Raw genomic sequence first — 17536 nt, forward strand, 5'->3', positions numbered from 1 at the left:
AAACCATTCCTCAAGAGTGGTGCAGATAAATACCCTCGCTAGTAGAAAGGGTGGCGGCAAAACCTGACAAGTATTCAAAAAAGCCAGAGATAAGCATAGAACGTCCTCAGTGGGGAGTGAGGGGTAAAGCCTGGGACAGGTACAGAGGATTCTCAGTGGCGAGGGGATAAGCACGGAGGATCTTTAATTGTGAAGACATGAGGGGAAAGCCAGAGATCAACTGAGGTCTGTCTTATTGCACCAGGAAGCAAATTGGACTCATTTGATGGCCTTAATGTTTTTAGGAGTCAGGCTGCAGTAATCCGAAAATGTATATCCTTTCTCCCCCTCACAACCCGACCCCCAGTACATCCTTCTCTTCCCTATACTCTTAAGTCCTGCTGCCCTCCTTCCTTCCTATCGAAACAGAGAAGATGGGAGATTAAAACTTTAAGGCCTTTCTACCTGCTTTTTTTTTTTTTTTTTTGGCAATACCAAAATCCTAACCCGTCTCTCTATCCTACCTCTCTGTCCCCTGCTCCCATCTCACTCTCTTCTCTTCTTTGGTCCCCGCTCTTCTTCATCTCCTCCCTAGCCCCTCCTTCAGCTCCTCCCCTTCTCCTGGCGGCAGGGTCAGGCTTTGCTGAGTGAGTAGCGGCTCTATTAATGGGACTCTAGGTGAGAAGCGATGCAAGGTTGGGGATTTCTGTATACACCATGGCAGGGCAAGGGAGTATAATCCCTCTCCTACTTCCATAACGGAGCCTTATACCTGGAATGGGGTAGGGTATATAATACTATCTTGCTTTGTTAGCGGGCGAGCAGTTTTCACACGCCTTTCCTGGGGTTTGGAGGCTTTCGGTGCATTCACAGAACTGTATGGCTGGGGTAAGGAGGCGTTTGCAGTTTATGGTTCCTCTCTCGATATGTTGGGGGCGGGGTGAATATGATCTTATTTTGCGGGGCGAGAGTCTTATTTTCCATTCCAGTTTTTACCTCTGATCTGTTTCTGTGCCGCACCGCATTGCGTCGCCATGATCAGTATTGAGTGGGTCGCCCCCTGGCGAGGAAGGGGTGGTATTGCAGGGGGATACAGGTGTGCCAGCCCCTTATATCTCAGCAAGGTTTTTCTCTTGCGTAGTATGTTAAGATTAGAATTCTGATTATTGTGTTATTTCCCTTGAACTGGGTTAATCCTGACTTTATATCTTCGGGGAGGAAGGGTGGAGGGACAGGTGTTAGGGACTGTAGGAAGGAAATTTATTATAATGCATGTATGACTGTTGGAAGAAGGAGAGAGGCCACATATGATGGCTCCTTGATGAAAGCTGAATAGGAAAGTATAAAGAGAGGTTACATACAGGGTTCCTGTGCATACCCCAGATCAGTCCAGACAAATGGGTTTCCCTGTAGGACCCAGGATTAGTCCAGACCGCTGGGTTGTGTCTCCCTTCCAGCAGATGGAGTCATAGAAAAAACTGAAAGGCATCCCCTCTTACCCTGGTGTGCCACCTGCAATCCTTAAGTATTTCTCTGACTCCAGCAGATGAGGGTGACAGAACCTGTGGTCCTGATCCATTAAAAAAAAAAAAAAAAAGCAAGGAAAGCAAAGCAAGCCAGGAATAGTAAGACTAGAGGGGTTTGCTTTCTACCAGTGGCTAAATCAAGCTATTTAAAAAAAAAAAAAAAAAAAAAAAAAAAGTAGTTAGTTTTTCTTTCTGGATGTGACAGAGTCAGTCCTCCCAAGTCTGCTGCCTTGGTTGAGGCACGACTGGAGTTAGATACCCTGCTGTTAGCTGTTTTCCCAGAGCCGCTTCTTGTGCTGTGAGTAGGGGGATTAACTGGTGGGGGCGGTCCCTCCCCCTTGCTCCCTGAGACGGTATAATTTCTCGAGGGGGAGGGGGGCTGCCTGTTCCACAATTGAGGTCCCAGGGGCGTTTTTTCCCGTGGGAGGCTGCATGTCAGCATTTTGAAAAAAAACCCCCAAAACTTGTTTTGCTACATTGACCACAGGTTTCCCGGGGCTCCAGAAGGGCGATTTTTGCCTCTTTTTTTCGGCCTCGTGCTTGCTCCCTCTCCGCGGACATGCCTTGGGTTCGTCGTGTTCAGCATGCAGGGAGCCGGTGGAGCGGCTCTCCCGCGATGGCCTTTGTACACGGTGCCTTCCGGGAGGGGAGGGATCGTCGGGGAGCAGCAGCGGGTCATTTTCAGCGTGCTCCCGGGGCACAGGGAGGAATTTGCGTCTCTGCCGTCCTCGGCCTGCCCCGTCCCCGTCTAGCGTGGGAACGGTGGCCATTTTGCCTCCACCATGTTCCAGTGGGGAGGGCTGGATGCAGGGGGAGGGGAGATCCCTCTGCCTCTCTCCCCGCCGAATTTGAGCCCTGTTAGACAGCGGCTCCCAGTGCCTGCCTCTTCTCCGAGCTCTGACCCTCCCATGGTGGGGGGGGGGGGGCTTTAAAGGGGCGGCGTCCCTTCCAGATGTGTGCTCTTAATGCACAAGGCCTTTTTGGCGGCCGAGGCTGAGTTGCAGGCTGAGGATCCTCCGCCTGCGAAGTTGGCTAGGCTTTCTGGGGGTTCCGATTCCTCCAGAGGGAGTTCAGACCGTGCGGTTTTGGATCCCTCTGGGACCCCGGGTTTCGATCCACCTTATCCCACTTCGCTGGACCCTCTTCTCGTGGATATTGGCAGGGATGTTGTTGATGAGCCCACCCCAGTTGAGGGGGATGACCCAAGGGTCCTCAGGTTGTTTTGGAGGGAGGAGCTTGATAATTTAGTCCCTCATGTTCTGACCGAGCTCGGTATTGAGGCGCCGCAGCCGAGCTCGGAGGCTACTAAGGGGGGACCCTGTTCTCTTGGGGCTTTGGGCCCCTCCTAAAGCTTTTCCTTTTCATCCGATGCTACTGGAACTAGTGACCCAAGAATGGGAGGCTCCCGAGGCCAGCCTTCGGGTGGGGTGAGCCATGGAGAAGCTCTACCCGCTGCCAGACGAGTCCTTGGCCATCCTTAAGGTCCCCTAAAGTGGATGCAGCCATTTCAGCCATCACTAAGCGGACTAAGCCATTCCGGTAGCAGGGGATGCTGCTCTTAAGGATTTTCAGGATAGGAAGCTGGAGGTCCTTCTCAACCGGATTTTTGAGGTCTCTGTGCTTTGCGTTTGGGCGGCGGTCTGCAGCAGCCTCATGCAAAGGGCAACTCTTCGTTGGGTGCAGCAGTTGCTCACCACGCAGGAGTTGCCTGAAGCGGAACAGGCAGATCTCATGGAGACGACTGTGGCTTACACCGCGGATACCTTGTACTATCTTCTTTGGGTGTCTTCACACACTATGGCGTCGGCAGTCTCTGCTAGACAGCTTCTGTGGCTCCGCAACTGGTCAGCCAATGTTTCCTGCAAGGCCCCGCTAGGCAATCTTCCCTTTAAAGGGAAATTCTTGTTTGGGGATGATCTAGAAGCCCTTATCAAATCCCTTGGGGACAATAAGGTGTACAAGTTACCGGAGGACAAGCCTAGAACCTCCAGGTCCTTTGGGTTGACACGCCCTCTGTATCGGGGACAGCGCAAGTTTCGGCAGACCAGAGCTTCGGTCTTCACTCCACGTCAGCTGTCGATGAGGTCTTAGGCTTGGTCTCATTCCTTTCGTGGCCGCAGGGATCTTCCGAGGGCAAGTCCTCCCAATGAAGGTGTCTTGGCCCACTCCTCTGTTCCGGTGATAGGCGGATGCCTGTCTTTTTATTCTTCGAGGAGTGGGTCAAGATTACGTCAGACCATTGGGTTCTAAGCATCATCGAACATGGCTATGCTTTGGATTTTGCACGCCCCTTGCAGGACCTGTTCTTGATGCCACCCTATGGGGCCCACGCGAAACTGACAGCGGTGCTTCACACCCTGGGCCGGTTGAAAGCACTGGGAGCCATTGTCCCGGTCCTGCCGGAGGAATGCAGGACCGGCAGATACTCCATAGATTTTGTGGTTCCCAAGAAAGAAGGCTCCTTCCGCCCGATCTTGGATCTGAAGAAGGTGAACAAAGCGCTTCAGGTACCCCGTTTTTGCATGGAAACTCTCCGCTCAGTCATTGCGGTTGTCCACTCCGGCGAATATTTGACTTCTTTAGACCTGACGGAAGCGTATCGTCACATAGGGATCCGCTAACAGTATCGGCGGTTTCTCCGGTTCATGATTTTGGGCGAGCATTATCAGTTTTAGGCACTTCTGTTTGGGTTGGCGACAGCTCCCCGCGTCTTCACCAAAGTAATGGTGATAGTAGCTGTGGCCCTCAGGCGAGAGGGGATTTTGGTTCATCCGTATTTGGACGATTGGCTCATCCACGCAAAGTCGGAGGAGCTTTGCAGGGCAGCGGTTCAATCAGTAGTAGCCCGGCTCCAGTCCCTTGGTTGGGTCATCAATTTTGCCAAGAGCCAGTTAGTCCCATCCCAGGTGCTGAACTTCTTGGGTGCTCGATTCGACACATCGGTCGGCAAGGTCTTTCTCACGCAGGAGCGAATCGACACGTTAACGGTGCAGATCCGGCGGCTGTTGTCTCTACCGCTACCCCGGGTTTGGGATTACTTGCAGATGCTTGGTTCTATGGCGTCTACTCTAGAATTAGTCCCTTGGGCCTTTGCTCATATGAGACCCTTGCAGAGGGCGTTAATTTCTCGTTGGGACCCGAAGTCGGAAGAGTTCCAAATCCGATTGCCGCTCTTGGACCTGCCAGGTCCAGTCTCAGTTTGTGGTTGATTCCGGCCCACATGCAGTGCGGAATGGACTTGGGGGAGCCCCAGTGGGTAGTCGTGATGACAGACGCCAGCCTTTCCAGCTGGGGTGCGGTTTGCCAATCGAGGGCAGCACAGGGCCATTGGACAGGGCAGCAGGCGAAATGGTCCAGAAATCGCTTGGAAACCAGGGCAGTACGTCTGTGTTGCGCAGTTTCCTTCCCCTGGTTCCCCCGTCAATCAGTGCGAGTATTGTCCGACAATACTCGCACTGATTGACGGGGGAACCAGAGGATGTCCAGTGGCATTGGAAGCCGATCGGCCAATGCTGTGGAAGGCGTGCCATCTGGTTCGGCTGGCAGCTTCCCACATAGCCAGGGTCAACAACGTTCAGGCGGATTTTCTCAGTCACCAGCATCTCGATCCCGGAAAGTGGGAACTTTCTGAGGAGGCAATGCATCTCGTGACTCGTCGACGGGGTGTTCCTCGCCTGGACCTGATGGTGACTCAGAGAAATGCAAAGGCGGCTCGGTTCGTCATTTGCAGGAGGGAACATGGGGCGGAAGGTGTTGATGCTTTGGTCCTGCCGTGGCCTTGCGACATTCTGCTGTACATCTTTCCTCCCTGGCTGTTGGTGGGCAAGGTCTTGCGAAGGATAGAGGCTCACACAGGATCAGTCGTTCTCATGGCTCCGGAGTGGCCACAGCGGCCGTGGTTTGCAGATAAGAACATAAGAAATTGCCATGCTGGGTCAGACCAAGGGTCCATCAAGCACAGCATCCTGTTTCCAACAGAGGCCAAAACCAGGCCACTAGAACCTGGCAATTACCAAAACTCTAAGAAGAACCCATGCTACTGATGCAATTAATAGCAGTGGCTATTCCTTAAGTCTACTTGATTAATAGCCATTAATGGACTTCTCCTCCAAGAACTTATCCAAACCTTTTTTGAACCCAGCTACACTAACTGCACTAACCACATCCTCTGGCAACAAATTCCAGAGCTTTATTGTGCGTTGAGTGAAAAGAATTTTCTCCGACTAGTCTTAAATGTGCTTCATGGAATGCCCCTAGTCCTTCTATTATTCGAAAGTGTAAATAACCGAGTCACATCTACTCGTTCAAGACCTCTCATGATCTTAAAGACCTCTATCATTTCCCCCCTCAGCCATCTCTTCTCCAAGCTGAACAGCCCTAACCTCTTCAGCCTTTCCTCATAGGGGAGCTGTTCCATCTCCTTTATCATTTTGGTTGCCCTTCTCTGTACCTTCTCCATCGCAGCTATATCTTTTTTGAGATGCGGCGACCAGAATTGTACACAGTATTCAAGTTGCGGTCTCACCATGGAGCGATACAGAGGCATTATGACTTTTTCCATTCTATTAACCATTCCCTTCCTAATAATTCCTAACATTCTATTTGCTTTTTTGACTGCTGCAGCACACTGAGCCGACGATTTTAAAGTATGATCCACTATGATGCCTAGATCTTTTTCCTGGGTGGTAGTTCCTAATATGGAACCTAACATCGTGGAACTACAGCAAGGGTTATTTTTCCCCATATGCAACACCTTGCACTTGTCCACATTAAATTTCATCTGCCATTTGGATGCCCAATCTTCCAGTCTTGCAAGATCCTCTTGTAATGTATCACAGTCTGCTTGTGATTTAACTACTCTGAATAATTTTGTGTCATCCGCAAATTTGATAACCTCACTCGTCGTATTCCTTTCCAGATCATCCTTTCCAGATCATCCAAGTACAGATCCCTGAGGCACTCCACTGTTTACCCTTTTGCACTGGGAAAATTGACCATTTAATCCTACTCTCTGTTTCCTGTCTTTTAACCAGTTTGTAATCCACGAAAGGACATCGCCTCCTATCCCATGACTTTTTAGTTTTTGTAGAAGCCTCTCATGAGGGACTTTTGTCAAACGCCTTCTGAAAATCCAAATACACTACATCTACCGGTTCACCTTTATCCACATGTTTATTAACCCCTTCAAAAAATGAAGCAGATTTGTTAGGCAAGACTTCCCTTGGGTAAATCCATGTTGACTGTGTCCCATTAAATCATGTTTTTGGGTACTTGCCAGGTTCTTATGGCCTGGACTGGCCACTGTTGGAAACAGGATGCTGGGCTTGACCCAGTATGGCATTTTCTTATGTTCTTATGTTCTTATGTCTTTCTATATGCGCTACGATTTTGATCTTGAGAATATTTCCACTATTTTTCCCGGCACTGAAGTCTGGCTCACTGGTCTATAGTTACCCGGATCGCCCCTGGAGCCTTTTTTAAATATTGGGGTTACATCGGCCACCCTCCAGTCTTCAGGTACAATGGATGATTTCCTGTCGTGTAGCCAGATGGACTCAGAACAAGTGGGTATAGTGTGCTCGTGCTAGCAGTTGGAGACGGATCTGACGTCAGCACGGGTACATATACCCCCACAGGAAGTGAAGCTCTTCAGTAATTTCCGTCTCCAAAGCAGTTTGGAGAGCCTGCATGCTCGCTGAGCATGTTTCCAATCTACTTTCTATTTTCTACTTTCTACTTACTAAATTTCTACAGGAACATCGAGCCCCACACTCCTATGGTGATACCATTCGGTCCCTCCCCCAGTTGAGTTTCCCGAGGTGATTTCTGTGATCCCTCGGAGGTTTAGGCCTCGGTCCGGTGGCCGAATCGCGGCAGGGACCAAGCCCCCGAGCAGGAAGGGCTTGGGTCGGGCTAAGAGGTGCCTCGGTCCCGGCGTGGACTTGGGAGGCAGGGGGTGCATTCCTCAAGCGTGGCGGTGAAGGTATTCCCCTCTCCCCCCGCAGCCGGAGACCGCCCGGGTTTCAGCCGGGAAGCGCCGAGGATCAGGTAAGGCGCACAACTTTTACTTTTGGTCTCCGAAGTTCGAGGATCGGCGGCGTTGCCTGTATGCGGCATGCCGCGGAGGTCGCCATTTTGTCGGCCCTGTTCAGGTATTGAGTGCCCATGATAGGCGCCTGTATTGTATTAAGTGCTTCTTATTTGAGCGTATATTGCATATTGTTGAGCATATATTGTATTGAGCGTATATTGCTGACCGCATATTATTGAGCGCATATTGTATTTAGCGTATATTGCTGTCCGCATATTATTGAGCGCATATTGTATTAAGCGTATATAGCTGCCTCTTATTATTGAGCACATATTGTATTAAGCGTATATAGCTGCCGCTTACTATTGAGCTCATATTGTATTAAGCGTATATAGCTGTCGCTTATTGTTGAGCGCATATTATATTGAGCGCATATTGTATTGAGCACATATTGTATTGAGCGCATATTGCTGCCGCATATTATTCAGCGCATATTCTTCAGCGCGCAATGGAACAATCGAATGCCCCGGTGTCCCTGGCGGCGGCGCCTCCTGATTCCGGCGTGAAAGCTCTCGGCCTCTGCTCTGCATGCCAGCTCAGAGCCACGCACAGCGAGGAGCCAGACTCCCTTTGTGCCCAATGTGAGGAGGCAGTGGGAGCCTCTGGCCAGGACCAGTCTCAACCGAGGTTTGTTGACAGTTCCCCAGGGGCCACCCCGGATCTCGCAGGCAGTCTCGAACAACCTGGAATCCCGGGGGACCTGGTACCCCGACGACTTGAGACCACCTCCATTTCCTGGGTGGATCTCTTTAAGGGGATCCATGCCCTTTGTACAGATGCAATCAGCTTCCCGTCCAGGCCCTGCTGTTGCTGCTGCTCCTGTTGCTGCTCCAGCGGATCCTGCCCCTCGACCTTCGCGCCCTTATCGTGGGCAAGCACACCCGCCTCCGGGCAGTCCGGTTCAGGCGGACCCTGATGTCTCGGAGACTGAATCAGAACCCTCCGAAGAGAGGGAACTTCCCTCGGGGATGGAGCCATATCGAACCATGAGGCGGTTCTTTCCCAAGGAAGATCTCTCCGACCTAGTATCTCAGTGCCTGGCGGAGTTGGATATTACAGGCCCCAGCACTACGGTGCCATCTACACAGAACCCTCTGCTGGAAGGTCTTCGTCCTACAGCCCGCCATTTTCCCTTCTTGCAAGCCGCACAGCAACTGATAGATCTGGAATGGGCTGCACCAGCGGCCTCATTCAAAGGGGGTCGGGGCCTGATAGGCATGTACCCCTTGGATCCGGCAATCAAGGAGATGCTGGCGTGCCCTCAGGTGGACGCCTTGGTTAGCGCGGTGGTCAAGCGCACTACCATTCCAGTTGAGGGGGGGGGCGGCCCTCAAGGAACCTCACGACCGGCGACTGGACGCCATCCTGAAACAGACATTTGAGGTGGCAGCTCTGTCTTTGCGAATCGTAACCTGCTGCACAGTGGTGACACGTTCCTGTTTGTCACAGGTCAGGAACAATGCTCCGGCGGCAGACATGGAGTGCGCTCTCTCGTTCCTCACGGATGCTGCATCCGACCTAGTCCATACAACAGCCAAGGGGATCTCCTCTTCTGTAGCTGCCAGGAGGCAGCTCTGGATACGGAACTGGTCAGCCGATGCTCCTTCGAAGACACGCCTCACCAGAATGCCCTTTAGGGGTTCTTTCCTGTTCGGAAGCGACCTTGATAATCTGGCCAGCACATGGGGTGCCTCTCCTATACCTCGACTGCCGGAAGACAGGTTCAAAAGGAACCAGCGCGCCTTTCCAAGGCCTTCCAGAGGCAGAAGCTCCCAATGCTTCATTCCCTATAGGGGTCGCTATCAGGCACCCCGACCTCAGGCCAGGAACCAGTCCTTTCGGCCCAAGCAGCAGAAGAGGGGAGCTGGCTCGGGTTCAGGGCCCGGCCGCACCTCCCAATGAGATTCAGCCGATCCATCTGGGGGACGGGGCCATAGGGGGAAGGTTAACCCTCTTCTACCCCAGATGGGTCGAGATTACGTCGGACCAGTGGGTCCTCGCCATCATCCGAGAGGGTTATTTTCTGGACTTCCATCATCTACCTCCGGACAGGTTTGTGGAATCTTCGTGTCCGATCCACAAGAAGGCAGCATTGGAAGCTACCTTGGCGAGGCTCCTGTCCTTGAAAGCCATAATCCCGGTACCTGCATGGGAAATGAATTCTGGGCATTATTCCATTTATTTCATGGTACCCAAGAAAGAGGGCACTTTCCGGCCCGTATTGGACCTCAAGTCAGTCAATCGATACTTACGGGTCCCGAGGTTTCGCATGGAAACGCTGCGCTCAGTCAAGAACGCAGTACAGCCAGGAGAATTCCTCAAGGCCTTAGATTTATCAGAAGCCTACCTGCATATCCCAATTCACCAGGATCATCAGCGCTACCTACGCTTCAAGGTGCTGGGACGCCACTTCCAGTTCCGGGCTTTGCCCTTCGGGCTGGCCACGTCGCCGCGGACCTTCACCAAGGTGATCGTAGTGGTAGCAGCGGCGCTCAGACGGGAAGGAATCCTTGTCCATCCCTACCTAGACGATTGGCTGATCAGGGCGAAATCGCAAGAGGAGAGCCATCGGGCTACCAACAGAGTGATCGCCCTTCTGGAAAGCCTGGGATGGGTAGTCAACCTAAACAAGAGTTGCCTTCAGCCTTCCCAATCTCTGGAATATCTGGGAGTCCAGTTCGACACCCAGGCAGACACAGTCAGTCTCACCACCAAGAGAAGGTTAAAACTGCAGACGCGTCTCCGGTCCTTGATGGCGGCCAGCTGGCCCATAGCTTGGGATTACCTGCAGGTTCTCGGCCTCATGGCATCCACCCTGGAAGTGGTACCCTGGGCAAGGGCCCATATGAGACCTCTACAAAACTCCCTGCTCTCTCGCTGGAGTCCCCGCTTCCGGAACTACTCCGTGCATCTACCTCTACCAGCCAGAGTGCGGACCCAGTTACGGTGGTGGTTGCAGCCCAACCACATGAGCAGGGGATCGAAGATGTCCTCCCCCGTGTGGATTCTGCTCACCACAGATGCCAGCCTGAGCGGATGGGGAGCACACTGCGAAGAACTCACCACCCAAGGGCAGTGGAACAGAGAAGAAGCGGGGTGGAACATCAATCGCCTCGAAGCATGGGCAGTCCGGTTAGCCTGCCTGCAATTTGCTCACAGACTGAGGAACAGAGCAGTCAGAGTGATGTCGGACAGCGCCACCATGGTGGCATACATCAACCGACAGGGCGGAACCAGAAGCCAATAGGTGTCCCTCGAGATAGCCCCGCTGATGACTTGGGCAGAGGCGAATCTTCAGGACATCTCCACCATCCACATTGCCGGAAGGGACAACACCACGGCAGACTTCATCAGCAGAGAAAGCCTAAATCCGGGGGAATGGCAGCTGTCGCCCACAGCCTTCCAGATGATTGTGGATCACTGGGGGATTCCGGACATGGACTTATTAGCGGACAGGTCCAATGCTCAAGTACCCAGATACTTCAGCCGCAAGCGAGATCCGTTCTCTCACGGGATCGACGCCCTGGTTCAGCCGTGGCCTCCAGGGGCCCTGCTATATGCCTTTCCTCTGTGGCCCCTGCTGGGCACCCTTATCCACAAGATTCAGAAGTACCGGGGCCTAGTTCTTCTAGTGGCACCAGAGTGGCCAAGAAGACCCTTGTACGCGGACATGAGAAGACTACTGGCAGGGGAGCCCCTTCCCCTGCCTCCGCTCAGGGACCTGCTACGTCAAGGTCCCATCCTCCACGAGGATCCAGCTCAATTCTCTCTTACGGTCTGGCCATTGAGAGGGCTAGACTGAAGAAAAGAGGTTACTCGGAGCCAGTGATAGATACACTCCTCCGAGCGCGCAAGTTTTCCACATCCCTCACCTACGTACGGATCTGGAGAGTATTTGAAGACTGTTGCGACACTCACGGCACCAATCCGCATGCGGCCACAATCCCTATTGTTTTGGATTTCCTGCAGGATGGTCTTCAGAAGGGTCTCTCCCTAAGCTCCATCAAGGTTCAGGTGGCTGCGCTGTCTTGCTATGGTCCCAGGAGGGATGGCAAGACCATTGCCACGCATCCAGATGTTTCTCGCTTCCTCAAAGGAGTCAAGCACATTCTTCCGCCACTGAAGTGGCCAGTGCCTTTGTGGAACCTCAATATAGTTTTGGATTTCCTCGCGGGATCCACCTTCAGATCCCTTCGGGGCCTGTCTCTCCGTTCTCTCACTTTGAAGATGGTGTTCTTGCTGGCTGTGTGTTCAGCACGCCGCATCTCAGAGCTACAAGCACTGTCTTGCCGTGATCCTTTTCTCAGAATCACTACTGAGGCTATCCATCTTCGCACGGTTCCATCCTTCTTGCCTAAGGTAGTCTCACAATTTCACCTCAACCAGACCATATCCTTGCCAACCACAGCAGGTTTGAAGAAATCTGAAGAAGGGCGTTTGTTACGCCATCTCGACATCGGCAGATTGCTGCCCAGATATCTGGAAATGACAGAAACAGTACGAAAGCCTGACCTTCTGTTCGTCCTGCCCAGCGGGAAGAAATAAGGAAAAGCGGCCTCTCGGCCCACCATCGCCCGCTGGATTAAAGAAGTTATCAGAGCGGCCTACGTAGAGGCCGGGAAGTCACCGCCTCTTCAAGTCAAGGCTCATTCTACCAGAGCCCAAGCAGCATCTTGGGCGGAATCTAGGATGCTGTCACCTGCAGAAATATGTAAAACGGCGACGTGGTCCTCCCTCCATACCTTCTCCAGGTTCTACCGTCTAGATGTCCAGGCCAGGGAGGACACAGCATTTGCGAGGGCAGTCTTACACGGTCCTCAGGCAGCCTCCCGCCCAGTCCGGGAGTAAAGCTTTTGTACATCCCACTTGTTCTGAGTCCATCTGGCTACACGACAGGAAATGGTGAGATTACTTACCTGATAATCTCGTTTTCCTTAGTGTAGACAGATGGACTCAGCATCCCGCCCAGCTGCCTGTCTACATTGGTTTCACCGATTCAAGGTAAGCCTTATCACTTCTTACATGAGTGCGTCCACTCTGCCAGGTGTCGACGCCTTCCGGTTGGGAATGCTGGCGGTCTCCAGCTACTATCAATCGGTCAGGGGAATCCTGTTTTCACTATTTCATTGATCGTCAGTACACATATATCCATAACAGCTTTTGCAAGGCAGATTACTCAAGAGCTTCACTTCCTGTGGGGGTATATGTACCCGTGCTGACGTCAGATCCGTCTCCAACTGCTAGCACGAGCACACTATACCCACTTGTTCTGAGTCCATCTGTCTACACTAAGGAAAACGAGATTATCAGGTAAGTAATCTCACCATTTTAATGATAGGTTACAAATTTTAACTAATAGATCAGAAATTTCATTTTTGAGTTCCTTCAAAACCCTAGGATGCATACCATCCGGTCCAGGTGATTTGCTACTCTTTAGTTTGTCAATCTGGCCTACTACATCTTCCAGGTTCACAGTGATTTCGTTCAGTTCGTCTGACTCATCACCCCTGAAAACCATTTCTGGAACTGGTATCTCCCCAACATCCTCATTAGTAAACACGGAGGCAAAGAATTCATTAGTCTTTCTGCAATGGCCTTATCTTCCCTAAGAGCCCCTTTAACCCCTCTGTCATCTAATGGTCCAACCGACTCCCTCACAGGTTTCTTGCTTTTGATATATTTTTAAAAGTTTTTATTATGAGTTTTTGCTTCTATGGTCAACTTTATTTCAAATTCTCTCTTCGCCTGTCTTATCAATGTTTTACACTTACCTTGACAATGCTTATGTTTTATCCTATTTTCTTCAGATGGATCCTTCTTCCAATTTTTGAAGGATGTTTTTTTGGCTAAAATAGCCTCTTTCACCTCACCTTTTAACCATGACGGTAATCGTTTTGCTTTCCTTCCACCTTTCTTAATGCGCGGAATACATATGGACTGTGCCTCTAAGATTGTTTAAAAATACAATGTCCAAGCCTGTTGAACACTTTTAACCTTTGCAGCTGCACCTTTCAGTTTTTTTCTAACTATTTTCCTCATTTTATCAAAGTTTCCCTTTTTAAAATTTAGTGTTAGAGCTGCAGATTTACTTATTGTCCCCCTTCCAGTTATTAGTTTAAATTTGATCATGTTATGATCACTGTTGCCAAGTGGCCCCACCACGGTTACGTCTCTCACCAAATCTTGCGTTCCACTAAGAATTAAATCTAAAATACCTCCCTCTCTTGTTGGTTCCTGAACCGATTGCTTCATGGAGCAATCATTTATTACATCCAGGAACTTTATGTCTCTAGCAAGTCCTGATGTTACATTTACCCAGTCAATATTGGGGTAATTGAAATCTCCCATTATTATTGCACGCCAAATTGGTTTCCTTCCCTGATTTCTCTTAGCATTTCATCATCTCTCTGACCATTTTGTCCAGGTGGACGGTAGTATACTCCTATCACTATACTCTTACCCAACACACATGGGAGTTCTATCCATATAGATTCTACTGAGCATTTACTCTCTTATATGATCTTTATCCTGTTGGACTCTATACCCTCCCGGACATAAAGTGCCACACCCCCACCAAGTTGATTCTCCCTATCATTGCGATATAATTTGTACCCTGATATAGCACTGTCCCATTGGTTATCCTCCTTCCACCAAGTCTCTGTGATGCCAGTTATGTCAATCTCATCATTTGCTGCTATACACTCTAACTCTCCCATCTTACTTCTTAGACTTCTGGCATTGGCATACAGACATTTCAAAGTGTGTTTTTTGCTTGTTTTAACAACCTGCTTTTCAGTTGTTTGGGATAATTCGGAAAGCATTAGCTTTGGTGATTTTTTACATATAGGCATATGAACTATGTTTGCTTTTAATGGAACCTCTCATTAGTATCCTTCAAGGATACATTTTTCCGAACCATGCACTGCTGAGTGACTGTCAGCTTTCCCCCTTGTTCTAGTTTAAAAACTGCTCTATCTCGTTTTTGAAAGTTAGTGCCAGCAGCTTGGTTCCACTCTGGTTAAGGTGGAGCCCATCCTTTCGGAAAAGTCTCCCCTTTCCCCAAAAGTTTCCCCAGTTCCTTACAAAGCTGAATCCCTCTTCCCTGCACCATCGTCTCATCCACGCATTGAAACTCTGGAGCTCTGCCTGCCTCTGGGGACCTGCACGTGGAACAGGAAGCATTTCAGAGAATGCCACCCTGGAGGTTCTGGATTTCAGCTTCCTACCTAAAATCCTAAATTTGGCTTCCAGAACCTCTCTCCCACATTTTCCTATGTCGTTGGTGCCCACATATACCACGACAGCAGGCTCCTCCCCAGCACTGTCTATAATCCTATCTAGGTGACGCGTGAGGTCTGCCACCTTTGCACCAGGCAGGCAAGTTACCAGGCAGTCCTCACGTCCACCAGCCACCCTGCTATCTACATTTCTAATAATCGAATCACCAGTTATGATGGCCGGCCTAACCCTTCCCTTCTGGGCAGTAGCCCTGGGAGATTTGTCCTCAGTGCGCGAGGACATCACCTGGAGAACAGATCCTTGCTACAGGATCACTTCCTGCTACACCAGGGTGATGTTCTCCTACTGGGAGACCTTTCTGATCCAAGGCAGCACTGGGGCTGCCAGAATGGATTTGGGACTTGGCTACTATGTCCCTGAAGGTCTTGTCAATGTACCTCTCTGTCTCCCTCAGCTTCTCCAAGTCTGCTACTCTAGCCTCCAGAGATCAGACTTGTTCCCTGAGAGCCAGGAGCTCTTTGCACCAAGTGCACACATACAGTCTCTCACCGGTGGGTAAAAAATCATACATGTGACACTCAATGCAAAAGACTGGAAAGCCCCCCTGTTGCTGCTGGACTGCTGCCTTCATCTTAGTAATATTGAGTGCTTAGTTAAGTTTAGGATACTAAGGGAGTTGGAATGAGAGTACTTTAAATTTACAGGTGAATTTAGTAATTAATCAGCTAGTGTCCTACAAGGGGATGATTAAACTTTCAATAAGGGCTGGTACAATATTATGTTTTAGATAAGACCCTGATTGATTTTTAATGAGAAAGTGTCTTGTGCCTAAAAATCAGGGGTTGAGTGGGTGGGAAAGACAGACACTAGAATTAACTATCTCTGACTTGCTTATTACTTCAGACACACACAAACTCTAAAGAATATATCCCTTAATTTCACCTTTCACCAAACTTTTATAAGCTCAAAAATTTCTGAAAACTATACTTACCAATCCTCTTAAACCACGGTTAAATTAATCTTCACTCAGTCAAAGGAAGGATTTGAGACGGCCGCGCTTCCGGTCCTCCTCTACTGCAAACTGTGCGGGGTCTCTGGAAGCTGGGGTGTTGAAGTCAATCCCTGGATCGCGTGCGGTGACCTCTGGACTCCTCTCCTGGGGGATGCTGGGAGCAGTATGCAGATGAGCCTTCCGGTCCTCCTCTACTGCAAACCGTGCGGGGCCTCTGGAAGCTGGGGTGGACGGTCCTCTTTGGCTCCGTCATCTACCGAATCTCCTTTGGCAAGGTCCAGTATTTTTTGATCAAGTGGATCATTTTTGTCTAGCGGCTTGGCTTATGAGAGGCGGCAGTTGAGGAAGAAAGGTTATATGGATTCCGTTATTTCCACCCTTTTGCAAGCGCAAAACATGTCTACCTCTCTCACCTATGTTCAAGTCTGGAAGGTTTTCGATTCCTGATGTAGCGGGTTGAAGGTGTCCCCGCGGCACACCTCAATTGTCTACCTCCACAATGAACTGACGCTGCGGATTTGGATGGTGGAGAAAGACATCAAGGCTTCCTTCAACCTCTGGAAAGCCTTTTTTGCCGTCGGGGACCAATTCTTCGCATCGGCACCCTTCCTGGTAAGAGCCGTAAGTGGTGCCACCATCCATTAGCGAAGCCTAGGAAGCGTTGTAGGCCCTTGACCCCTACCAGCTGTGGCCAATTCCAAATGGCCGCCACCTTATCAGCATCCATGTGGAAGCCCATGGATGAGATTATATATCCGAGGAACGGCAAGGATTCCTGCTCGAACTGGCACTTCTCTAACTTGGCAAAGAGACGATTGTCCCGGAGTTTCTGCAGCACTTGTACGCAGTGCGTAGACAAGTCTTTCGAATACACCAATACATCGTCGAGGTATACTATGACAGAGGTGTGCAACATGTTCTGAAAGACCACAGGGACATTGCATAAGCCGAAGGGCATGACTAAATTTTCGTAGTGCCCGTCTCTAGTATTGAATGCGGTCTTCCATTCATCGCCGGGTCGTATGCATACCAAATTATACGCGCCCCGGAGGTCCAGCTTGGTAAAGACATTAGCTCCTTGAAGCCTGTCTAGTAATTCAGGAATCAGAGGCAAACGGTACCTGTCCCTTCGTGTGATGGCGTTGAGGCCGCAGTAGTCGATGCAGGTTTGGAGTGACCCATCCTTCTTCGCCACAAAGAAGAACCCGGCCCTGGCGGGGGAATTAGAGGGCCAAATGAAGCCTCTGTCCAAATTCTTCTGAATGTATGCCAACATGGCCCGAGTTTCTGGGAGAGACAAGGGGTAGACCCGTCCCCTGGGAGGCGTAGTGCCCGGGATCAGGTTTATGGCACAGTCAAAGGGCCAGTGTTCCGGAAGGAGTTCAGCTTTCTCCTTAGAGAAGACCTCTTCGTAATCTTGGTACTGTGGTGGGAGTGCCATGGGCGTGGTCAGGAGAGGCACGCTGGGACGAGGGATACCTGTCAGGCAGGAGTCAAAACAAGGCAGACCCCAGGATACAATCTGCAGAGTATCCCAGTGTATAACTGGGGAATGCTTCTGCAGCCAGGCCATGCCCAAGATGATAGGGTGAATGGACCTCTCCAGTATAAGAAACAAGATTTCTTCCACGTGTAAGAGACTAGTGCAAAGAATCAAGGGCTTGGTGCAGGTAGAAATGCTCCCCGGGA

The 17536-nt window shown here is 50.6% G+C and overlaps 1 protein-coding gene across 2 annotated transcripts in view; it reads left to right on the plus strand.

Annotated features, from left to right (window-relative positions):
• Positions 1–668: 668 nt before the first annotated feature.
• KLC2 (kinesin light chain 2) overlaps positions 669–17536 on the plus strand; it is a 176585-nt gene continuing 159717 nt past the window's right edge. The window contains exon 1 of one of the 2 annotated variants that reach the window (XM_029614646.1): positions 669–761. Coding sequence is in view for 1 of the 2 variants with exons in the window: in XM_029614645.1 (XP_029470505.1) it covers positions 859–867 (9 nt within the window). In the remaining variant the exon portion in view is untranslated. Of the gene's footprint in view, positions 868–17536 lie in introns of both variants that reach the window. The other variant, XM_029614645.1, reaches the window with a different exon arrangement.

Source organism: Rhinatrema bivittatum, chromosome 8 (assembly GCF_901001135.1).
Source record: "Rhinatrema bivittatum chromosome 8, aRhiBiv1.1, whole genome shotgun sequence".
Classification (NCBI taxonomy): Eukaryota; Metazoa; Chordata; class Amphibia; order Gymnophiona; family Rhinatrematidae; genus Rhinatrema; species Rhinatrema bivittatum.